This window comes from Scardinius erythrophthalmus, assembly GCF_964197995.2.
Source record: "Scardinius erythrophthalmus genome assembly, chromosome: 6".
NCBI lineage: Eukaryota > Metazoa > Chordata > Actinopteri > Cypriniformes > Leuciscidae > Scardinius > Scardinius erythrophthalmus.
Window position 1 is genome coordinate 5,607,983 of NC_138226.1, and position 22,790 is coordinate 5,630,772.

Below are 22,790 nucleotides of genomic sequence, written 5' to 3' on the forward strand. Positions count from 1 at the left end.
CAGACCCAGCCCTGGCTTTTCTCTGTCCGTCTGATCCAGTGCGGTTATATGTGATACAGAAGGCAAAACCTAGACCTTAGACCAGCTCCTCTGTTACGGAAACAAGCAGAGGTTGGCCCACTACATGTGGTTGCCTTCATCTTGGTGAAAAAATTTCCCAAGATGCACGTGCCCACCTGGGCGCTGAGCTCCTCCTAAGTTAGAGTATTGCTCCCTCCTAGGCGTTGACACAGAGTACCTCGCTGAACAGATATTAAATAAAGTTGGGGGCTGGGCAACACCTATACATGTTCACTAGAGAACTAGCCTATGTGTTGAACTGCTGCTTACCGTGGGCCCCCTTCACATGAAGCCAGGGCGGGGGGTCAGGAGGCGGTGCAGTTGCAGCTCTAGTGGCGCTTTCCATAGTAGATCCCATTCAGTCGACATCGACTACGTCAAACGTAAACGACTGAAAGGGAACGTCTCGTTTGCGTATGCAACCCTCGTTCCCTGAAGGAGGTAAAGGAGACGTAGTCCCTAACTCTGAGTTACTCTCGGCTCCTCAGCGAAAAGCAACTAGTGCGTGCATCCGCTTCCATATTTATACACGCACAGCGGAGGCGGAGTATGTGTTGTGAATTATGCACGCCTATTACATTGGCTTGTTCAATAGTACTCGAAGAAGACAGGCTCCCTAGCGTGATCCCATTCAGTCAACATCGACTACGTCTCCGTTCCCTCCTTCGGGGAACGAGGGGTGCATACGCAATCGAGACGTTTTCTGTATTGCTGCTAATTTTTTAGATTTTTGCACGTAGGCTTAGTGATCCTTGTGCCCTATAGTTCAAAGCAGTGATTTTACACATCACGAACGTGGTTTTACTGACACCTGCAGTCTGTTGTAGCCTGTATTCTTGTAGTCTATGATGTATATAGTTTTGAGTAGAAGAGGCCTAGAGACTTTGTAAAGTAGAGCAATGCAGTTGCATTCAGTGTCACACACTCAGGTTTATAATCTAAATGCACTGAGGTGTGCTGCTCTTGTCACACACAGAAGACAAAGTGGGTTTCCTTGCAGGTTATGAAGACGAGCGAAGACAGGGGTCTTGACAGATACGATGACGATCTCAGGTGAGTGTTTGGGTAAGTCTGTTTCTCATAGTAACATCGACGAGACCAGACCACGAGTGAAGGGAGAACGGGGAATATAAAGGGGTGTGCTGATGAGGGAGTGTAGGTGCAGCGAGTCAGTACTCAGGTGATCTATGATGATCTGCAGCAGGTGTGGTGATGGCTGACTGAGTGCAGGTGGGGACCAGGAGGGATGCTGGGAAGTGTAGTGCTGACAGGTTACAGAGTTGGTGACTGTGACAGCTGTCTCCAGCCACCTGTGACTCTCTATGGGAGAATTTCTACTCTATTTCTTTCTACTTCAAAATGTAATGTGTAATTCAATGCGTTATTTGCTGTTTCTTTGTAATTAATTGTGAAATTTAACAGCAAATTCTGAGACAAAATTATTTACACCAAGTTTTTTTTACCCAGTGTATACTGAGTTTAAAAAAAAAATATTTCTTAAACAAAAAAACAACCCAGACAGCAATATAGTGTCGGCCCAGATCTGACCCACAAAACAGAATGTGTACAGATGACACCACTACACAATGAGACAAAGTGAGAGAAACAAAGACAAAGTTTTTTGTAGAAACTCTGAAATGAACTGAAATTCGTTCTCATAATGATTCTCAACTGATGGATTGAAAAATGAGTCACAGTTCTTTTCTGAATCTTTACCTTTCTAATAAAGGTTGAGAATTTACAGAAATACTGACTATAAAGTGTCAGCTAATGTTATGAGACTGTCCTAAATACAGCAAATATCTCAAACTACATAATATTCCACACAAATCAATTTTGTTGAAAAAAAAAAAAAAAAGTCACAGCACCCTCTAGTGTCAAACTTAGAACAACAACACACTGCTGTGACTGTAGATGGTTTGCTTTGCCGCTGTCAATCAGAGAATTGTGGGTAAGATGAAGCAACTCACAGTGACTATTGGTTTATTCTTGCCTATTTATTGGGAAGATCTTATTAAAAAAATCTTATTAAAGCCAAAATGATATATTTAGTCAAATACAGGCTGTTTTCACTGTGTATAAAACTCCTTTGGTTGATCTGGATATCCGAGGTATGACCAAAAGCCTCGAATTTATTGATCTTAAAGAGCGCGATGGATTATAGGGCGATAGAAGATCCGTTAAATAGACTGGAGCTAAGCCGTTTAGGGCTTTATAAGTCAGTAGCAATACCTTGTAGTTAATACGGGACTTTATAGGTAACCAATGCAGTGATGATAAAATCGGTGTTATATGATCATATTTTCTTGATCTAGTAGCGGCTGCATTTTGGACTAACTGTAGCTTGTTTATTGAGGATGCAGGACAACCAGCTAATAACGCATTACAGTAATCTAGTCTCGAGGTCATGAATGCATGAACTAGCTTTTCTGCATCAGAAACTGATAGGATATTACGTAGCTTAGCAATGTTTCTAAGGTGGAAAAAGGCTGTTTTTGTAACATGAATATGATTTTCAAAACAGGTTACAGTCGAGTATAACACCCAGGTCTTTTACTGTAGAGGATAAAGTAACAGGACATCCTACGATGTTAAAGTTGTATTATAAGAGGTTTTGTGGGCGTTTTTTTTGAACCGATTAGTATTACCTCTGTCTTGTCTGGATTTTTAATAAAAGAAAATTACGCTTCATCCAATCTTTTATATCTTTAACACACTCTGTCAATTTGGATAATTTAGCGTTTTCATCCGGCCGTGATGAAATATAGATTTGAGTGTCATCAGCATAACAATGGAAACTAATTCCATGTTTCCTTATAATATTTCCAAGTGGCATCATATATATTGAGAATAATAGAGGGCCCAACACAGATCCCTGCAGCACTCCATAGTTTACTGGAGTTATGATCGATTTTTCTCCATTTAAAAATGGTAGCGGTCTGATAAGTATGATCTCAACCAGCTTAATGCTTGTCCTTGAACACCAGTATAATTTTGTAATCGATCTAAGAGTATTGTGTGATCTATAGTATCGAACGCAGCACTAAGATCAAGTAAAACTAGTATTGAGATACAGCCTTGGTCAGAAGCTAAAAGTAAATCATTTGTGATTTTAACGAGCGCAGTTTCAGTGCTATGGTGCGGCCTGAATCCAGACTGAAACTTTTCATAGATGTCATTTTCTTGCAAGAAAGAGCCCAGTTGAGCGGACACAACTTTTTCTATATTTTCGACATAAATGGAAGATTTGAAATGGGTCTATAATTTGCTAGATTATTATGATCTAATTGTGGTTTCTTAATGAGTGGTTTTATAACTGCCAGCTTAAATGTTCTTGGAACATGACCTAAAGATAAAGACGAGTTAATAATATTGAGGAGAGGCTCTTCCACTACAGGTAACACTTCTTTCAATAGTTTAGTTGGTATAGGATCAAATAAACATGTTGTTGTTTTAGATGAAATGATAAGTTTATTTAACTCTATTTGTTCTATAGTTGTAAAGCACTGTAATTGTTCTTGCGGGGTGATAATCGAGGCTGAATTATAAGGCGCGATTGAAGATTGAACGTTTACAATTGTGGTTCTGATGTTTTCTATTTTCTCAGTGAAGTTCATGAAATCATTACTAAACTGTAACGGGATATTTTGTTCGGGTGATGTCTGTTTATTTGTTAGTCTAGCCACGGTGTTAAATAGAAACCTTGGATTATTTTGGTTATTTTCTATTAGTTTACGGAGGTGCTCAACCCTGGCCGCTTTTAGGGCCTTTTTATAACGTGACGTACTGTCTTTCCACGCGATTCTAAAGACCTCTAAATTAGTTTGTTTCCATTTACGCTCTAAATGACGTGTTTCTCTCTTTAGAACACGCGTACAGTAGTATTGTTGTACCATGGCCACTCATATCTATGGTGGATGGAAGGATTGTTCTGCTTGGTCGATAACGCGGCGCCGCATGACATATTACAGCAGTACGTAATATGCAAGGTACCATATAATGGTCAGTGACATCATCACTTTGTGGAATGATATCTATATCGGTTGGATCGGTTCCATGTGATATAATTAAATCGAGTGTATGATTAAGACAATGAGTTGGTCCGGTGACGTTTTGCTTGACCCCAAATTAATTTAATAAATCTGTAAACGCAGCCCCTAACGCATCATTTGGATTATCTACGTGTATGTTAAAATCTCCAACAATTAATGCTTTATCGACATTGACCAATAGATCTGAGAGAAAATCTGCTAACTCTTTTAGGAAATCAGTGTAAGGCCCAGGCGGTCTATATACAGTAGCCAAGGCTAAGATAATAGGGATTTTTTTCTAACATCTAAGAGCGTAACAATTAGTGCAAGTACTTCAAACGAAATAAACTTATAGCCCGTTTTCTGAGTAACATTGAGAATATCTTTATAGATTGTTGCAACACCGCCGCCACGACCAATCAGACGGGGCTCATGCTTATAGGAGTATCCAGATGGAGTAGACTCATTTAGACCGAAATAATCATTTGGTTTAAGCCAGGTTTCAGTAAGGCAAATTACATCGAAGCTATTATCTGTGACTATTTCATTTACAATAACTGCCTTAGGTGTGAGTGATCTAATGTTTAGAAGACCTAGCTTTAGAAATAGTTTTTGTTTACTAATAGCAACATTTTCTGTTTTAATAACAATTAGATTTTTCCTAGATCCTGCAGTAGATTTATTATTTGATCTCACTAAACGAGGAATAGACACAGTTTCTATGCAATGTTCTACACAGGTATTTATATCAGTTAAATTGGTGCAGTAGAGACTATGATTTGGACTTTTGGTAACTAGTCATCTAATGGTATTTAACATTTTGGAGATGTTATCCGACAGAAGATCCACTCCGAATCTGTTTGGGTGTAAGCCATCGGCACGGAAAAGCTTAGGACGCTCCCAAAACAGATTCCAATTATTTACAAAGAGCAGTTTCTGCTCATTGCACCATGACATTAACCATTCATTTAGCGCGAATAGTCTACTAAACTTTTCATGTCCTAGTCGGTACGTGGGAAGCGGTCCTGACACAATAATCGTTGTTTCGGGCGATGTGCTGCGTACCGCATCGATCAGATTCCTGAAGTCTTTCTTCAGAACCTCCGTCTGGCGCAGCCTGATGTCGTTCACTCCCGCGTGCAGGACTACAGTTCCGACACGCTCGTTATCGTTCAGAATCTCGGGAACGCGAGCGGCGATTTCAGAAACACGAGCACCAGGAAAGCAGTGACTGTGCACCTTACTTTTACCTAACGTAGCGTGTACGCGTTGAACGATGGAATCGCCGATGATCACAGCATCGCGTTCTGTTTCGCGAAGAGGGGAGAAGCGGCTTTGTGTGGATAACTCGAAAACCGGGAGGGTCGGAGAGAGTCTTGGTCTAGACCTGACTCGCGTTTCCCTCTTGGAACCATCCAGGCTTCGTGGTGGCGTGTTGGAGCCGGAGTGAACGAGACCATGGCTGATCGCGGCCTCGGGACAGCGCTCGGGACCGATGCTGAGAAACGCACGGAGTAGACGAGGTCGGAGTCAGCGGGTTAGTAACGTTAATCACTGATTTGTGTGCATCGGCGCGTGATGTTTCAAGAGCCAAACGCCGGTCTCTTAGCTCGGCTTGTCTCACTAAAAGGTCGTGGATCTGTTTCATAACAGCTTCCAACTCAGACTGCAATGCGTGCAGCTCAAATGTGTCCTCACCTGCACCAAAAGCTAGACTACTTACATCTGATATATTCGCCATTTTAACAGATGGACAGTAAGTTAGCAACGACGCTACCAGTGATGCTATTAATATTAATACTAATTTATGACTAAACTCTTGGATATAATCCGTCTTTTTAGTGGTACGGGTGTAGAGTAGATGCACGATAGGCGAAAAAAAAAAGTTTGTTTGCAAGTTAGTGTGGAGAAGACGCGTTCAGCCGTGATCCACGGACGTAACCTATAAGAGTATCCAGCGTTGGATCACTAATAGGCTTGAGACGCGTCTGCTCAACAGTCCGCGTTGTAACTATGAGGTTTGAGCAGTAGTGCTTCTCAGTGAGGAAAAGTGGAAAAATGTTCGTTGTAAGTGAGTTTAAAGAGAAAATCAAGAATTATAAAATAAAACGATAGAGCTCCAAAGACAACAATGTGTTCAGATGCGACGCATGCGCAGTCATGTGTCATCATTTACTATAATTAAGGTAGTTTGGTAAAAGTTACTGACTAATAATTGCCGGCGAGTTGAGAGCACAAATCACAAAATATTTAGTGGTCATGAAAACGTATTCAGATTTAGCATATTAATGATGCATTCACCTCATAAATCATGAAACACTGCTCTAACACAGGAAAGTGCATGCTTTTAAAATTAAAAAGTATTGGTATCGGTATCTATACATCACTTCTGAATATCAGTGCGGCTCACTTGAACCTCAACCGGGTGGTACCAGGTACTATACACAATGGAATCACTTTGCAGTGTGAAAGTTTGAAAAAGAGTCTGTGGTTTGGGTTGAATTGATTGCAGAAGTTTAATGCCTAATGCACAAACCTGAAGGTTTGAGAAATATCAACATGGTAAGAATCAAATGTTTGGGCAATATCACTCATTTTTGTATTATTGCTATTTTGAGTATTTTCCCTACATTTCCCTACATAAGAAAAGTAAAATCATAGAAAAAAGAAACTTCTAATTCGCCTGTCTAGATATGATTGCATCTGCCTCTGCTCTTAAATTACATTTGTCTAACTAATTTCAAGGATTTAAGCATACGCCTTAAGGCCAAAAGGTCTTGAGGATTATGAGAAACAAATTCAATCAAACTTTTGACTAGTACTGTATCTCTTCTAAAGGATAATATTTGAGATAATTAATGTATGTCACACAGTTTATATGATATATTTATGACAAAATCAGTGTTGCTTTGTGGTTTATAACAGGTGTAAAAGACACAAATGATGCCATCATGTTGTTTAGAGCTCGCGTCTTGCAGGAATTCTGCTGTAATCAGGTTTTATATTTGTTCTAATGGTGAACAGGTAATTTCAGCAACACAATCACTGTTAGTAAGACATTATGTATCAATAAACAGCATATTTAAAGTCACTTGTGCAAAAGTGAGCTTTTAAACACCACACATTTCAAATCCATGCATAATAACCATCCCAAATGTGTTCAGTGAAGTTCAGGTCTGAAATTTGTACAGGCCAGTCCAATAAATCACTTCTATCTACATGTGTGCACTTTGTGTGATTTTGTAGTTTGTAGTGAGTGAAAAATAAGCAAAGTAGAAGGTGAAGTTTTCATCCTTTTGACAAACCATTCTTTCAGCCGTTTGCACCGTAAGACAATGTAGAATTAAAGAAGCTGTCAAAACCATTCACATACATAAAATAACACACACAATCACTGGATTTTTATCCTTATTCCCAGTTTTTTTTTTTTTTTTTTTTTTGGTACAATAGTTCACAATATTAATTTTTTAGGCTCTATTTTTGATCAAACAAATGCAGCCTTGGTGAACATAAGAATATAAGAAAAAAGAAGAAAATAAGATGAAGAAAAAAATCAACCCCAAACCAGAAACCTTTAAATAATAGTGTATGCTATTTTGCAATCAGTTTAATCTTAATCATAAAGCTATAAGTCTGAAACAAGAAACTAGTACAAAAGGTCATCAGGATACTCTTAATTACTCTGGTCATGTGCATGAGCCTCATCTAGATGTTTTCTTGTACAAGGTTTGAACAGCTTTAGGGAGTTCCTTTTTTGCAGGAATTCACTGAGGTAACAGTCACCGATTTTCTACAGAAAAGAAAAAAGAACAGAAACCAATTTAGAAAAAAGTACAACATTCATGGATCTTGTGAATATATATGTGTTCATATCCTGTTATATTTAAATAATGAAAGTAATATTTTAAATGTTTTAAAAATGTTTAAAAGAATTTAATACCTTGTCCCCAAACCGGCAGGCACAGGGTATTTCAGGATTTTCTCTAAAACATTTACCGGTAGGTCGTTGAGCTAAATCCTTTACCAGGTCATGGAATGTTTTTTCAGTAAAGTCAGCCTGTGAATACAAAGACAAATACACATATTTGTCATGTTTACTTTGTGGCTGTAATGAGATCAGAATGTTAACCTACAAATGCAATTTGCAGTTTAAAGTTCACTGACAGAAAACACATACCGTGTTTAGGTACTTCAACCAAGTACTTGAGAATTTATCAGAGAGGAAGACGCCCCTCAGTTCATCGTAATCAGTGGGAGTGATTTCGGCATATTTGGGACATGAAGTCAATAATCATTCCCTTTACTTAAGCAGTTTTATATCACTACAGGTTGTTGTTGCCCCTTTCAATAGCTTGCAGTATCAGTTGTGAAAGTAGTAGGCCTACTAATGTGACTGTAGGGTAAGATGGACCTGCTAGAAATAGAAGAGTAGGAAAAAGAATCACAAAGTTCTGAATTTAAGATTGGGATTTGTTAAGTAAGGAAGGTGGAAGAGGGTCAAATTTGTCATATTTGGCAGCAATTTAAAAAAAAATTATTATTAAACAGAATCCATATATATATATATACACTGTCATTCAAAAGTTTTGGGTCAGTAATTTTTTTATGTTTTTAAAAGAAGTCTCTTCTGCTCACCAAGGCTGCATTTATTTGATGAAAAAATAAAATAAAATAAAAGTAGTAATATTTTTAAGCATCAGCATCATTACTCCAGTCTTCAGTGTCACATGATCCTTCAGAAATCATTCTAATATTTGGATTTGATGCTCAAAAACATTCAATATATTCACATAGAAAACAGCTGTTTTAAATTGTAATAATATTTCACAATGTTACTGTTTTTGTTTTGTTTTTTATCAAATAAATGCAGCCTTGGTGAGCAGAAGATACATTAAAAAACATTAAACATCTTATAGATCAAAAACTTTTGAATGGCAGTGTATATATAATATAATACACACAAATTATGTGAACATTACTGAATACATACCTTTGAAAATTTTCTTTCAGCATGCATCCTCTTGAGCGTTTCAATGAGATCTTTAGGAGAAAGCTGTCATAAAACATTCTGAATTAATTATTGGTCTAAAAGTCTGCAGGTTTTCAGATTAAACACAACAGTTCCTATGTCCTTATCCATGTATTTACATGCAAAATCTTGGATTGATCGTTTTATTCCCTGTAATTACATGGTAAATTCTAAAATCCATACCTACTGGGTAAATAGAGTCATTTTTAAGATGATCGCTTATAACCATTAAAAGCAAATAAATAAATAATAATAAATGTAAAAAATATAATAAAATTGTTGTATGTTTTGTTGTCACATGTATGTCCATAGATACACTTATAAATGAGTGATGCAAATTTTTGGTTTCTACTATAGATTAGTATTATTATTATATTTTTTCATGTTCAGATAAATGATTCCTTAACATTCCTGCCCATTTACTGTTTTACTGCGAAATTTTGTGGGCAGAATTTCTTTCCCAAAACAATCCGTGGGACTGGGAGTTTTGCATGAGGGTGAAAATGTTCCCCATAGATTTTGCTCATATTCAATTTGGTCGACAGAAAACTGCCTGGTTTAAAAGTGAATTATTTGAGAGCTGTGAGCTTCATAGATGGTTACACTCTTGAGAGTAGAGAATTGGCATTTTTATATGATATTTTGGCTCATCATGATAAATATACCGTATTATGTCCATTCTGATAATCTCGTGAAACTTTTTATACTTACTTCCTTCTCAGGAAACGGAAACGCGCCTTCTTTTCCCAGACCGGACATGTAGACGTAGATGTTGTCATCAGGTCCACTGCATTAAATGAAAATAATAATGTATACTTCATTTTAACTGCAAATTCACATTAGCAGCAAGCAGCAATTACAGGGCCAATCACTGAAGCGGCAGATCTGTTACAGTTATTTCATTGTACAGAGCATCCCTGGTGATAATTGTAGGCAAAGTTGTTTCCAAAATCCACATGTAGAAATATTTATAATGTGAAACATTTGCTTTTTGACCAGTAGGTGACGCGGTCACCTAATTCATAGAAAATTGTGTATTTTGACAAACACATTGGCTGCGTCTGAAATCGCATACTCTCCTGAGTAGGTACTTTTTTGAATAAATTATTACTTTTCGATACGATGGACACTTAAATATCCCATGAGGCCACAGGAGAGGATTTATTAATGGCAGTGAAGCGACTGGCGTTGGTAGGTCACATGATAATGACCAAACGGGCCATTACATCATTTGTGCCGAGGAGCATTCAGTTACTGAACAGATCATACACAGGCACATAGACATTTTTGGCGAATGTAGTATGTCCGGATTACATTCATATTACACACATATACACTATGTAGAGCAAACTTTTTTAGTGGTCGTGAAGTACTTATTCAAAATAAGTACCTATTCAAGAGAGTATGCGATTTCGGATGAAGCTAAAATCTTGCCGGATGAAGCAGGTACTTTTTGACAACTCTTTTAAGAGTACTGTAAATTCGGACATACTTCTTTTGTCTCATACTGATTTTGCCTATTTAGTACTGGCCATCTGTTCAGGGTGCTTTCCCCTGACTCTGGCCTAGGAAATTGGGAAAGGCTCCAGCACTATGACTTAAGGTCGTATAAGGAAAATAGAGAGCGAGAGATCGGGAAATATGGGATTTCAGATTCAAAGCTACATCTCTAAGCACCTGTGCTGCTTCCTCACATTCAGTGGATTGAAAGATTTCTTCTTTACAGACAAACAAACCTTTCTATGACTTTTTTGTTTGTGCTCTTCTTATCCCCTCTAAGAGCAGCCAGGAAGTTCTCTGGGGTCACATCCTATAAGATTATAATTGTTGTCATAATTAATCATTATTGTTGAAAGTTATAATTGTGCTCAGATAAAAATAAAAAAATAAAAATATCAAATGAAACTAAACATGTTACCATGTCAAAACAAAACAAATATTACCTCTTTAGTGTAGTCCTTCGGAACTCCAGAGTACACGTTTGACTCATCAATTATACTGACAATTTTTCCATTACTTGGGTTTCTGCAGGCAATGACGAAGGAAAGTGTTAAATGCTGTCAGCTCCAACAATCTTATCCACACTTTTCTGTGATGATGTGTTTCTAGAATTATTAAATCTTGCAAAGATTGCTAGCAAATGCTGTGATGAGGGTGTTTGTAATGCATGTCTGAGGAAATGATGGTTGATTTGACATATTTCTCTCGTCTAACGTAACCAATCTCTCTATTTTCTTCCTCTTTTGGAAAGTCATGCAGATGCTATGTTATCATGCATTTTTATTTTTTTTTTGCTATTGTGGCGAATGCAGAAAATCATTTACTGTATTGTCTCCCAGTCGTTCCTCTGTGACAACCCTGTTTTGCTTTTGAAAACCCCAGATATACGGCTCTGTTACACTGTTGTTCCCGCACTACTAATTAGCAGTATGTTTAGCACAGAAGATTGAGATCAACTATGAAACACATGATACTCAAAAGCTTTGGCAAATTACTCACTTTGCATTGTGAGCAATGTCATCATATATCATCACCACAATCTGCTCATCAGGAATCGGCTCATAAGGAATCTGCTCATCAGGAATCGGCTCATTAGGAATCGGCTTAAGTATCTGATAATGAAGGCACACATTGGCCTAAAACGCAAATGACAAAGATGATTTCAGTTACTGTCATCATTTATAAACTGAGGCTCATCACACCTTGGGGAATTTATAAACAATATGTCTTAAAAATAATGAAAAACAAAAAAACAAACACAAACCTGGTGTTTGTAATTTACCCAGTCCTTTGAGCCGGCGACAAAGAGAATCCAGTTTTTTCCAGACATTTCTTGAGTCTTTTCAAAGCAAAGTCTATTGGAATCAAAAATAATAATAATACTAACAATTTAAAACTAAATTAACATTGTTCTAATGCTTTTAATTGGGTAACATTCATTTTTGAATGGCTCATACATTTATGATGCGTTTTAAGAAACAGAAAAGAACACAAGTAGGTGATATGTTATAAGGTTTAGGACGATATAACAAGAGTTCAGGTTTTAAACTTTAGTGCTGCTTTCTATTCATGAAGTGCTGAATGTCAATCACTCGTCATGATGTTAAAAATACTGCTCAAAATGTTTCTATTTTATTATCTACATAATTAAATACAGTTGCTAAAAGTGTTTATTGATTTAGATTATAGATAATTGGATCATATGCCATCATACCTGTGTTGAGTATCAGGTGTTCCTGTCCTGTTGATCTCTGGTGGTTTTAGTCAGACAGCCTCTGTCTTTATATAGGCAGTTCATCCCTTTCATTTGAGACTCATGGGCGGAGAGTTTGTACCGGTGGGAGTGTGTATTTCATATTTTGCAATACTTTTCAAATTCACTTTAATTGATGACATAAATAAGCCTTTATAATTTATTTACTTGCAAAATTGATAATATCAGAGGAAATGATAACCATGCAACCATCTACAGTATTGTAGCAATAGACCCTGAGGATCCTTTCATTCTTCATTCTTTTCTATAGGAGAGGAAGAATTGTCAAAGTTTGTTAAATCATCAAAATCAACATGTTTGTTAGAGCCTATATACCGACTAAGCTACTGAAAGAGATGCTTCCAGAAGTCATAAATTCACTCCTTAATATTATTAATTCATCATTGTCATTAGGATATGTCCCAAAAACTTCCAATCTAACTGTTAAGCCTCTCATTAAAAACAACACAACTTTACCCTAGAAAATGAGTTAATTACAGACCGACCTCAAATCTCCCTTTTTTGTCAAAAATACTAGAAAATAAATTGTGTTTGTGAGATTTCCAGTCAGAATTTAGACTCTATCATATTCAGTTCAATGAATATACGTTTTGACATACTTTCGCATAAAACGTAAAAGACTAAGACATGAATGGACATGAAAGATGAACTCTTGTCCCACACAAATTCATGATGAATGAATCGCTTGTTTCAATCAGTGATTTATTATGCACTTGACAGATTATGTCAAAATAGAATGCATTCAATATTGTGTGTGTGCCTGGTAATCCATACATTGTGAGGACCATATGTCCCTACTAGGATAATAATACAAGGCATTTTTAACCTTGTGGGAACTTTTCTTTTGGTCCCCATTAGGAAAACAGCTTATAAATCATACTAAGTGAATTATTTTATATATATTTTTTATTTTTTTTTTTTTTTTTTTTTAAATGCAGAAGGTTTCATGTGATGGGTAAGTTTAGTGGTAGGGGATAAAAATACAGTTTGTACAGTATAACAGTCATTTTGTTGTAAGGACCATCCATTGGCCCAACGACGGAATCCAACGGCCTGGCGAAGGTTTAAAGCGTGTATGTCTTTTCAGCGATCCAGTGAAGTTCACTTAATTTATTGGAACCTAGTTTTAGTATTACTTCAGCTCTATGCGTAATCTGACTCCAATTTCAAATGATAATCAAATTTAGATCGTATTTCTGATTAGAAAATACTCATAAATATTGATTATGAATTAATTTAGATCTTTGATTATTCTGATTATCCCATACTTTCAATATTCGTTCATTACGGACCTAGTGTCGCTTTGAGACGTCACGTCGCGACTGCGCGCTCACGATCACAAACTTGCCAGTCCTGAAATAGTCAGAGGGTGTAGTACAAATATTTTACCCTATGCGGTCGCACACTACAGACCCATAGGTGTAATTTATATAATATTTGTAGCATACAACATGCTAAGTCAGGGAATAGTCAGAAATCAGAAGGTCTCCTAAGATGTGCCCCATGGTCCATTCAAAGTGCCTTCAGTTTGATCTATCCTGGACAAAGATTTGCGGAAACACCAGACTACACATTAATCTACTGGAAATAATGATTTCAGAAGAATGCAGAATAAATCAAGGTTAACATTTATTTGTCAGGTAAAAATGTATCATGCCAATTACAGAAGTAAATTATTAAAAGCCAATTCAAAAAGACATAACATCATTTACTCAAAGATTACTCTAAAAGTAAGTAATGTTTTCCTGACAAAGACACACAGTAATGTGTCAGGATTTTCCAACAGGAAAATACGGAAACATTACTGTGGGGGAATGATCCTGGTAAAAGATTCCCAAAGTGTGTTCTATTCCCTCGCCTTAAATACCAGACCAGAACAAAAGGGGTTAAACAAATGTTGTTTAGAGTTGGTTGGGCCAATCCATGTACCCCAGGGGGGTAGCACCTGATTTCAGGAGATATCGTAAAGAGATATCAGCCAGAGAGGAGATACAGGATTCTTCTAAGTTCTCAATCTTTCTCATTAAACCAATGACTGCAATGAAATTAAGACCATTTTACCAATCGCACTGTGCCCTTTAAAATGACATCAAACATGTAAAGGAAAAACAACATATTCACAAGAAACACCATATGTGTTAAATAGACATTCTTAATGAACTTTCAGTGACTTGAGGAGGGAGAAGAGGAGGGAGAGGGGGGATGAGTTGAAGTCAAACAAAGGGACAAGGAGATACGTTTGGGCAGGACAAGGTTCTGTGCTCTGTCTTTGCTATCTGCTGTCAGGGGGCATTTTATGGCGTTATTGCAGGGTGAGTTTTGTTTTAGCAGGAAAATCAGTTCTTACAGACGGCCCCTGGCCCCTTGGGACAGATTTAGATCAGGCCTAAGGGGACATGTTTTGGACATTTTCCTGTTTCCACATTTTCAGTGTTATTCTCTGCATAGGGCTGACCACTGTAGTTTGCAGTGTTAGTCGATTGGTGCAGGAATCCAGTCGTCACCTGAAATAACAGCATTAAGACAGGTTGAACATTAAAATGAAAGCATGGCAGAATGCGGGGATTCTGCAGCAGCTGGACAGGGTGTCATGACCCTCTTGGCCGGGTTTGCTTCCACCTGCACTTGGCTGCATTGGTGTTCAGTCTGTAGAATGATCTCGTTGTATCAAGTCTGTTTGCGTTGGTCAGCATGATCAGAAAGTGTCAGTGGAAAGTGTCATTATAACGCTTTGCGGAAACATCTTTGTCCTCCCTAGGATGCTTTAACTGACCCTTTGAGAAGTCCTCGGTCACCTTCAAGCAGAAGGTTTCATTTGCCGGGTAGATCAGAGTTCCATAGTTGAAGGAATCATTTCACTGATGACGCTCCACTGCGTGTAAGACACCTGAACAACTTCTGAATGACCATGCAATAATTGAACACTGATGTATTTGTGGTTATTGTAAGATGAGGAAAAGTTATTGGATAAACACAAGAATACAAGATAACAAAACATTATGTACTCAAAAATATGAAACCCAAAAGTCAAAGGTGCGAGTGGTAAATATGGTCTCTTTTTCAGAATCATATATTTAATGAACAGGTGTAATTTGATCACCAAATTCTTCACTACCGCAGTGATTTGGTAGTGGGATTTAGACTTGGTCTGGATGAATCAAGGACGGGTAGCAGAAAGTCACCATAACTAGTATATTTAGTAGTTGTATGCATAAGTAATTAGAGTATATCACATAGTTAAACATGGAAATACACAATTTCATAATTATAAAATTGTCTACATTAGTTGTTATAAGTGCAAATCATCAATGAAACTTAATGTTTTAATAGATTCAATTAGAGAATGAAATGTATAGAAACAGAGATTTAAATTCTCTGGTTTAACTTTATAATCATCCTCTGTGCATTTGATGTACAGGCTAGGTCACACTCAATAGTGCAGGTCTGACTGGAAATTGTATAGTTGACACATAGAAATGCCTGCCTTTTAGATTTAGCTGTTTAGATATTGTCATTAGTCATTTGTTGGAAACTAGGGGGCCCTCCTGGTTTGCAACAACGCTAACGACTAGACATAATAAATATTTTGTCCAAAGACCAGCTGTATTAATGGGTCTCAATTAGATTTTTAATGAGGATTTAAATCAATTGATGTGTGACCACAGCCATGCATGTCCTATGCACAGCACAATATTTACATACAGGAAGTTGACAAGACTGTAATGCTGAAAAGAAATTATTAAAATAATTTCCCTTGTCCTATATGTATGAAGGTGAATGATGTATTGTAGAATTGCATGATGTGAATAATTTTGGCCTGGATAGTCTTATGATCTATGCCAGGTAGAGATGTTCTAGGATTGTCGTAGTGATGGTGTGTATTGTGTATGTTTGTGTATAGGAGATGGGTGGTGTTTTATCCTACCATAATCTGTGTTGCATAATTTAGTTCCAGTTCTAAACTGGGAGGCCACATACAGGAGCTGCTTTTGTAGTGTTATGAGGTGTGAGCGGCCCCTTGGAAGTTTCTCCACCCCCATCTCCTAATGTAAAGTTGTGTGTCCTGCTTAAGGCAGGCGAGACCAGACCCTTGCGGAGTCTGGTTCTGAAGAAAGTCAATTGTCAGCCTGTAAGGGAAATAGACCTAGAGAGGAAAACACAGTTTAATCTTGAGCCTTTATACAAATTGCATTTAGATAGATGGTCGATCTCAATATTTATTTGATGGCCTTAGCCAGACAGTTGTTACTGATGGCTTTGATCTGTTAAGATTTTACACCATTAGAAGAAAATTTGTTTTTGTTTACAAAGACATGTATCATTCTCATGATCATGTGTTTGCAAAGAAAAGGTCAATTAAACAGTGATAATGGTCAGATCTTACTGTTATTGCATCTAAACTCACACAGTCTGCTGTGTTGTGAGCATTAGGACCCTCAGGTCTGCTAGGGAAATCTCTTTGCATGATGCTGTTTATTTACACTAGCCAGATCTGTGTTAAGAGCAATTAGATCACCAGGTGTGGTGCTTGTTTGTTTTAGCCTTTGGAATTTATGGTGCCATTCAACTCTTGACCATTTGTATCTCTGTGGTCCATAAAGACTGTAGATTTTCTGCCTGATATTTACATTTCACACAACTGTTCTTACATGTCCAGTAAAATACCTTCCCTGATCAGATTCCATGTGAGCTGAAGCCCCCAGAGGGGAGTTTGATAACACTTGCACCACTTCGTTTGTGGTTTTGTTGCAAGAGAAAATTCAAATTTGTACCTCCCCTTGTTACTGGGTTAAAGATCTATTAGATCAAAATAAAATCATCCTGTGGATTTGGATGGATATTTAAGACATGGCAATCAGGTTGATCATTTTAGTTGGTATATACTGAGCATTGTAATTTCTCTCATTGAAGATTTTGCACAAATAGAAGGTAAAGAAGTTCTTTCTGATTCATTCTTCCTTTCAGTTTCCTTTCTTACCAATACTTTCTCTAACCATTTATTATCTCATTCCTCCCAACACTAGTAGTGTTCCTCCTTCTTGCTCCCTACATACACGTACCATCTTTCTACATTCTGATTCTTTTCATTCTCATTAAACATTCTTTCCTCTTCCAACCCAATGCTGAATCATTACGAGATTAAAGCCATTCTTGGCCATTACAATATAATATATATTACAATCTGGTCATAATATAAATTATATTTTATAAAATTGTATAAATCATACCAATCTTATTTACTGGTCTCGGGGTTTTTTACTGAGTAATTTGTCCAAACTGACTTGTTATCTTCTCACTGATCTTTTAGAAGGTGATTGGCCCTGCAGCTCCAGCTGTGCTGGCATGAGCATTGTGTACACAGCAACAACACAAACTGGAAACCAGTTACAGCTGCTTTGATGCTGTGAACATTCAATGGACTGCATGCATTGAGAAACATGGGTCAAATCATTGCTCAATTTAAAGATTTTTGTGACTACAATTTAGAATTGGACACAATTATCTTATTTTAGGCTGAGATGTTATCAGTTGCATTCTTTTAAGAATCTTATTTGAATATGAAAGAAAGGTTGGACAAACAGGTCTCATAGAGGGCGCCAAGATTGTTTTATGGTTTGTTGCTTTTGTCAGTCTCTTTTGAGACCTCGAAAACATACAAGAATGCAGTGATTGCAAAGTCTGATATAAAACCAAATTAAAAGCTATGTTTTATAAGACTGAGCCTTAAATGGTGTTGTTTAAACCATATTTGGGACATCAGTCATGAACTTTTTGACACGATTGAAAGATTTTCAAAGAACAATGATTACTTTGATGTAATTCATAGTGTTTTTTGTCTAAATTATCTCATGAGACAAGGACAAGCTGCATGTCCTCTGAAACTATCAGGCCTGGTTACAAGCCTCTTAGTAACACAATAATTGTCATTATATGCATGTTCTAAAATTTAGCGTATTTTTCCCAATTTCAGCCTCTAGGACTTCTGCATAGCAGCTGTTCTCTAGGACTGAGAGATCATTTTCTCAGATAATTTCTTTTGAAATATTCTACTTTAAATTACACTGTTTTGTCCAACTTTACACTTCACACACAAAGGATTCAAGTGAGACAGTTTTACTTGTTATCTTTTAGCTCATCAATTCACAAGGTTTTTCACAAGTTAGCGTGACCATTTTCTTGTTTCCAATGTTGCAATGTTGTTGCAACAAAACAAATGATTAAATGTAACGACATTACCTCAGAATTTAAGTTTTTAGTTTTCAACCCTCTGTTGAGTACCAGAATAAAATTTGGATGATGTTATTCCAATTTAGGTTTCATCACTTGTTGCTTAGACAAACAAGGAGGTATTTAAAGTTAAAGCAAGGGATATCTTTTCTCATCTACGCTGCCGCTATCATGTCCCTGATATGTGGTTTTATCTAATTCTCAAGCCCCAACGGATTTTGCGTTCTCCGGTCTAACTGGGTATGCCGACCCATTCTACAAATGTGTCTATGTGAGGTGCGTCTGAATTTTCCCTCAACACTTCTAAAAGGCAAAAGAGAATTGACTTACCAAACGGCTGAAGAAAGAGAAGGACATCTTACTTCTCTTATTTGTTGCAAGTCCCAATATTTCGCTGAAAAGACACTCGCAACCTGGAGAATCACGTCGAGGTCACCACTTTGTAAGGACCATCCATTGGCCCAACGACGGAATCCAACGGCCTGGCGAAGGTTTAAAGCGTGTATGTCTTTTCAGCGATCCAGTGAAGTTCACTTAATTTATTGGAACCTAGTTTTAGTATTACTTCAGCTCTATGCGTAATCTGACTCCAATTTCAAATGATAATCAAATTTAGATCGTATTTCTGATTAGAAAATACTCATAAATATTGATTATGAATTAATTTAGATCTTTGATTATTCTGATTATCCCATACTTTCAATATTCGTTCATTACGGACCTAGTGTCGCTTTGAGACGTCACGTCGCGACTGCGCGCTCACGATCACAAACTTGCCAGTCCTGAAATAGTCAGAGGGTGTAGTACAAATATTTTACCCTATGCGGTCGCACACTACAGACCCATAGGTGTAATTTATATAATATTTGTAGCATACAACATGCTAAGTCAGGGAATAGTCAGAAATCAGAAGGTCTCCTAAGATGTGCCCCATGGTCCATTCAAAGTGCCTTCAGTTTGATCTATCCTGGACAAAGATTTGCGGAAACACCAGACTACACATTAATCTACTGGAAATAATGATTTCAGAAGAATGCAGAATAAATCAAGGTTAACATTTATTTGTCAGGTAAAAATGTATCATGCCAATTACAGAAGTAAATTATTAAAAGCCAATTCAAAAAGACATAACATCATTTACTCAAAGATTACTCTAAAAGTAAGTAATGTTTTCCTGACAAAGACACACAGTAATGTGTCAGGATTTTCCAACAGGAAAATACGGAAACATTACTGTGGGGGAATGATCTTGGTAAAAGATTCCCAAAGTGTGTTCTATTCCCTCGCCTTAAATACCAGACCAGAACAAAAGGGGTTAAACAAATGTTGTTTAGAGTTGGTTGGGCCAATCCATGTACCCCAGGGGGGTAGCACCTGATTTCAGGAGATATCGTAAAGAGATATCAGCCAGAGAGGAGATACAGGATTCTTCTAAGTTCTCAATCTTTCTCATTAAACCAATGACTGCAATGAAATTAAGACCATTTTACCAATCGCACTGTGCCCTTTAAAATGACATCAAACATGTAAAGGAAAAACAACATATTCACAAGAAACACCATATGTGTTTCTTCAGAGGGGGGATGAGTTGAAGTCAAACAAAGGGACAAGGAGATACGTTTGGGCAGGACAAGGTTCTGTGCTCTGTCTTTGCTATCTGCTGTCAGGGGGCATTTTATGGCGTTATTGCAGGGTGAGTTTTGTTTTAGCAGGAAAATCAGTTCTTACAGTAGTCACGTGACTGCAAAGTATCAATTGCGCAATAACACCCCTGCACAGACGCCGTCTGCAGTGCCCAAACATAACGAGAATTATTGACGGTAACAGCCAGGCTTTATCGCCCAAGCCTACCCCTCAGCTCAAGGGATTACTCTACAACTGTACATTATGTAATGTATATTCATAACAATAAAGCTACCTACGCAGGAGATTCTCACTTCCGAAAACGTTTGAGCGCATTTTCGAAAAATGCCAATATTTGAAATCTACACAGTTGATTTCTTGCATCAAATCTCAGAAGTGAATTTAGTAATGAAATAGCGTACGAAATTGTAGAAAAACGACTTGCTGTATTGACCTCTCGTTCCTCGAATGCCGAGATGAATGCTGGGATATTTCTGCCGTCAAGTTCACACAAGTTACCAACCTATGCATCCTCGGTAAAATGGGCGTGTCAAGAACACTTCCGGGATTTTTAACCGTTCTTGCCAAAATGCAAACTTGTGTATTGGGACGGTACTTGGGCAGCGACTGATGACGTTTCACAAGTCCACAAGAACGCAAGTACAGACAAGAACGCATATTGAGAAACGGCCATTCTCTGGCCAAATTCAAAAATTGCGCCCAAAGCGTTACGACATGTTTTACGGCAGTGATATCAAACGCTCATTGGCTCTCGCATACTTCGTCACAGATTGCGATATGCCGTGTTTAAGTTGGTGTGCTACATTTGAAATGGAGAAGCGCGCGCGCCTTCCTTGAACGAACAGCAAACCGAAACCGGATTAACATTTTCATGGATTAATAACTTAAATTCTGCTCTGTAACGTTACCTCATACAAAACTATTATATGCTGCCAGAGAGGACTGTGACACATCGGACATGTGGACTTTTGGTACCGGTTTTGACATTTTCTCAATAAATAAATTATTGTGATTATACGTGTCTGTCTGTTTTTCTTTATAATTGTAGCCTAACCTTACGTAGTTTTAAGAAATTGTTAGGTTTAGGGGTAACGTTAGGGGTAGGATTAGTGGCTCAAACTATTTTTGAATGCTATATTGTTAATAAAACTCCCATTTCCCTACACTGTCCATTAGCCTACGTTTTATCCTTTTAATATTGTCAATAAAATGGGTATGTTTAGGTGTGGGAGTAGAGTTATTATTATTATTATTAGCCTATTATTATTTGAGTTTATAACTATAAATAGGTTCACATAAGACAGACATTTATCATGAAATAATTTGTGAATGCTTTATTTTTAAGCAAAAATTATGCAAAAAATGTAGGCCTATTTTATCCAAAACTGTAAAAGGTTAGTTTATAGCCTATACAAATAAAGCATTGATAAATTATTTTATGAAAAACATATTACTGTATTACTAAGTTAACTCATTTATAGTTATAAACTCAAATAATAATAATAATTATTATTATTATTTTTAATTATGCCTACATTTTAGGCTACATATTTAGAAGACGCTTTTGTCCTAACAAAGCAATTCGTCAAATATCAGTCATAATACTGGTTAGACAATAATAATGAAGTGCTAAGATTATTACAAATAAACCAAAGATTTTGATGCACGTCATTCATAATAGTAGCCTCTATTCCACCCCATACCCGCTACAATTGAGAATCACTTTAAACATGCAGACGCAATTTGATGTGTTCCACTTTATATTTAATAAAACAATATAAAATATGATTCGTTAACAACGGTCTCCTGGTGTTCATCTAAAACTAGGGCGAGCCACAAATCCGTGAGTACAGTTTACAAACCTGTGGGAATGGATTGCGAAAGCGTGGGCACAGTTTATGAATTTGTGGGTACAGATTGCAAAAACTGAAGGCACGGTTTACAAATCTGAGAGCGTGGATTAGAAACTCGTGGGTAAGGTTTATTAACCCATGGGCACGATTTGTTAAACCGAGGGAACAGTTTGAGAATTCTTGAGTAAGGTTTATAAACTGAGCGGACGGATTGCAAAACCGTCGCCACGGATTGTTTTTTTTTTTTCTCCCACAGGTGACTTCCCGGGCTCCGTAGTAGTCTATATCAGTTCCTCAAAATAGCAGCGTGCCAACAATGCGCCTGAACACACCTCGTTTACAGACCAGCACACCCACGTCGGGCTGAAACTAGCACAAAACACACGTCTGGCGCCGCATTGTGCCGGGTGTGTGATAGGGCACATTGTCTCCAGCACTAATATATTGGATTATTCTATTATTGGTTTTTAGAACGACTGTGATTGTCTGATGTGGAATTAAATGTGGAAATAAATATTTTATTAAATATTTATAAATATTTAATTCATAAATATTTAATTAAAAAAAACAAATTTTGTTTAAACTCGTTAAAAAATATTACTATTGCAATTACTTTCTTCTAAACAGATTTTATTGCAAAATTGTGTACATTTTGTGTTTTTATTGAGGAT

The 22,790-nt window shown here is 37.2% G+C and overlaps 1 protein-coding gene across 1 annotated transcript; it reads right to left on the reverse strand.

Moving 5' to 3' along the window:
* Window positions 1–7,730: 7,730 nt before the first annotated feature.
* Window positions 7,731–12,358, reverse strand: LOC308692167 (legumain-like). The gene is made up of 10 exons (XM_081367928.1): window positions 12,335–12,358; window positions 11,885–11,975; window positions 11,620–11,756; window positions 11,064–11,145; window positions 10,857–10,930; window positions 9,832–9,907; window positions 9,082–9,144; window positions 8,269–8,505; window positions 8,032–8,148; window positions 7,731–7,881 (listed from the first exon to the last, which is right to left on the reverse strand). The coding sequence occupies exons 2-8, from the start codon at window positions 11,948–11,950 to the stop codon at window positions 8,476–8,478; spliced, it is 528 nt and encodes a 175-aa protein (XP_081224054.1). The 5' UTR covers window positions 11,951–11,975; window positions 12,335–12,358; the 3' UTR covers window positions 7,731–7,881; window positions 8,032–8,148; window positions 8,269–8,475.
* Window positions 12,359–22,790: the final 10,432 nt, after the last annotated feature.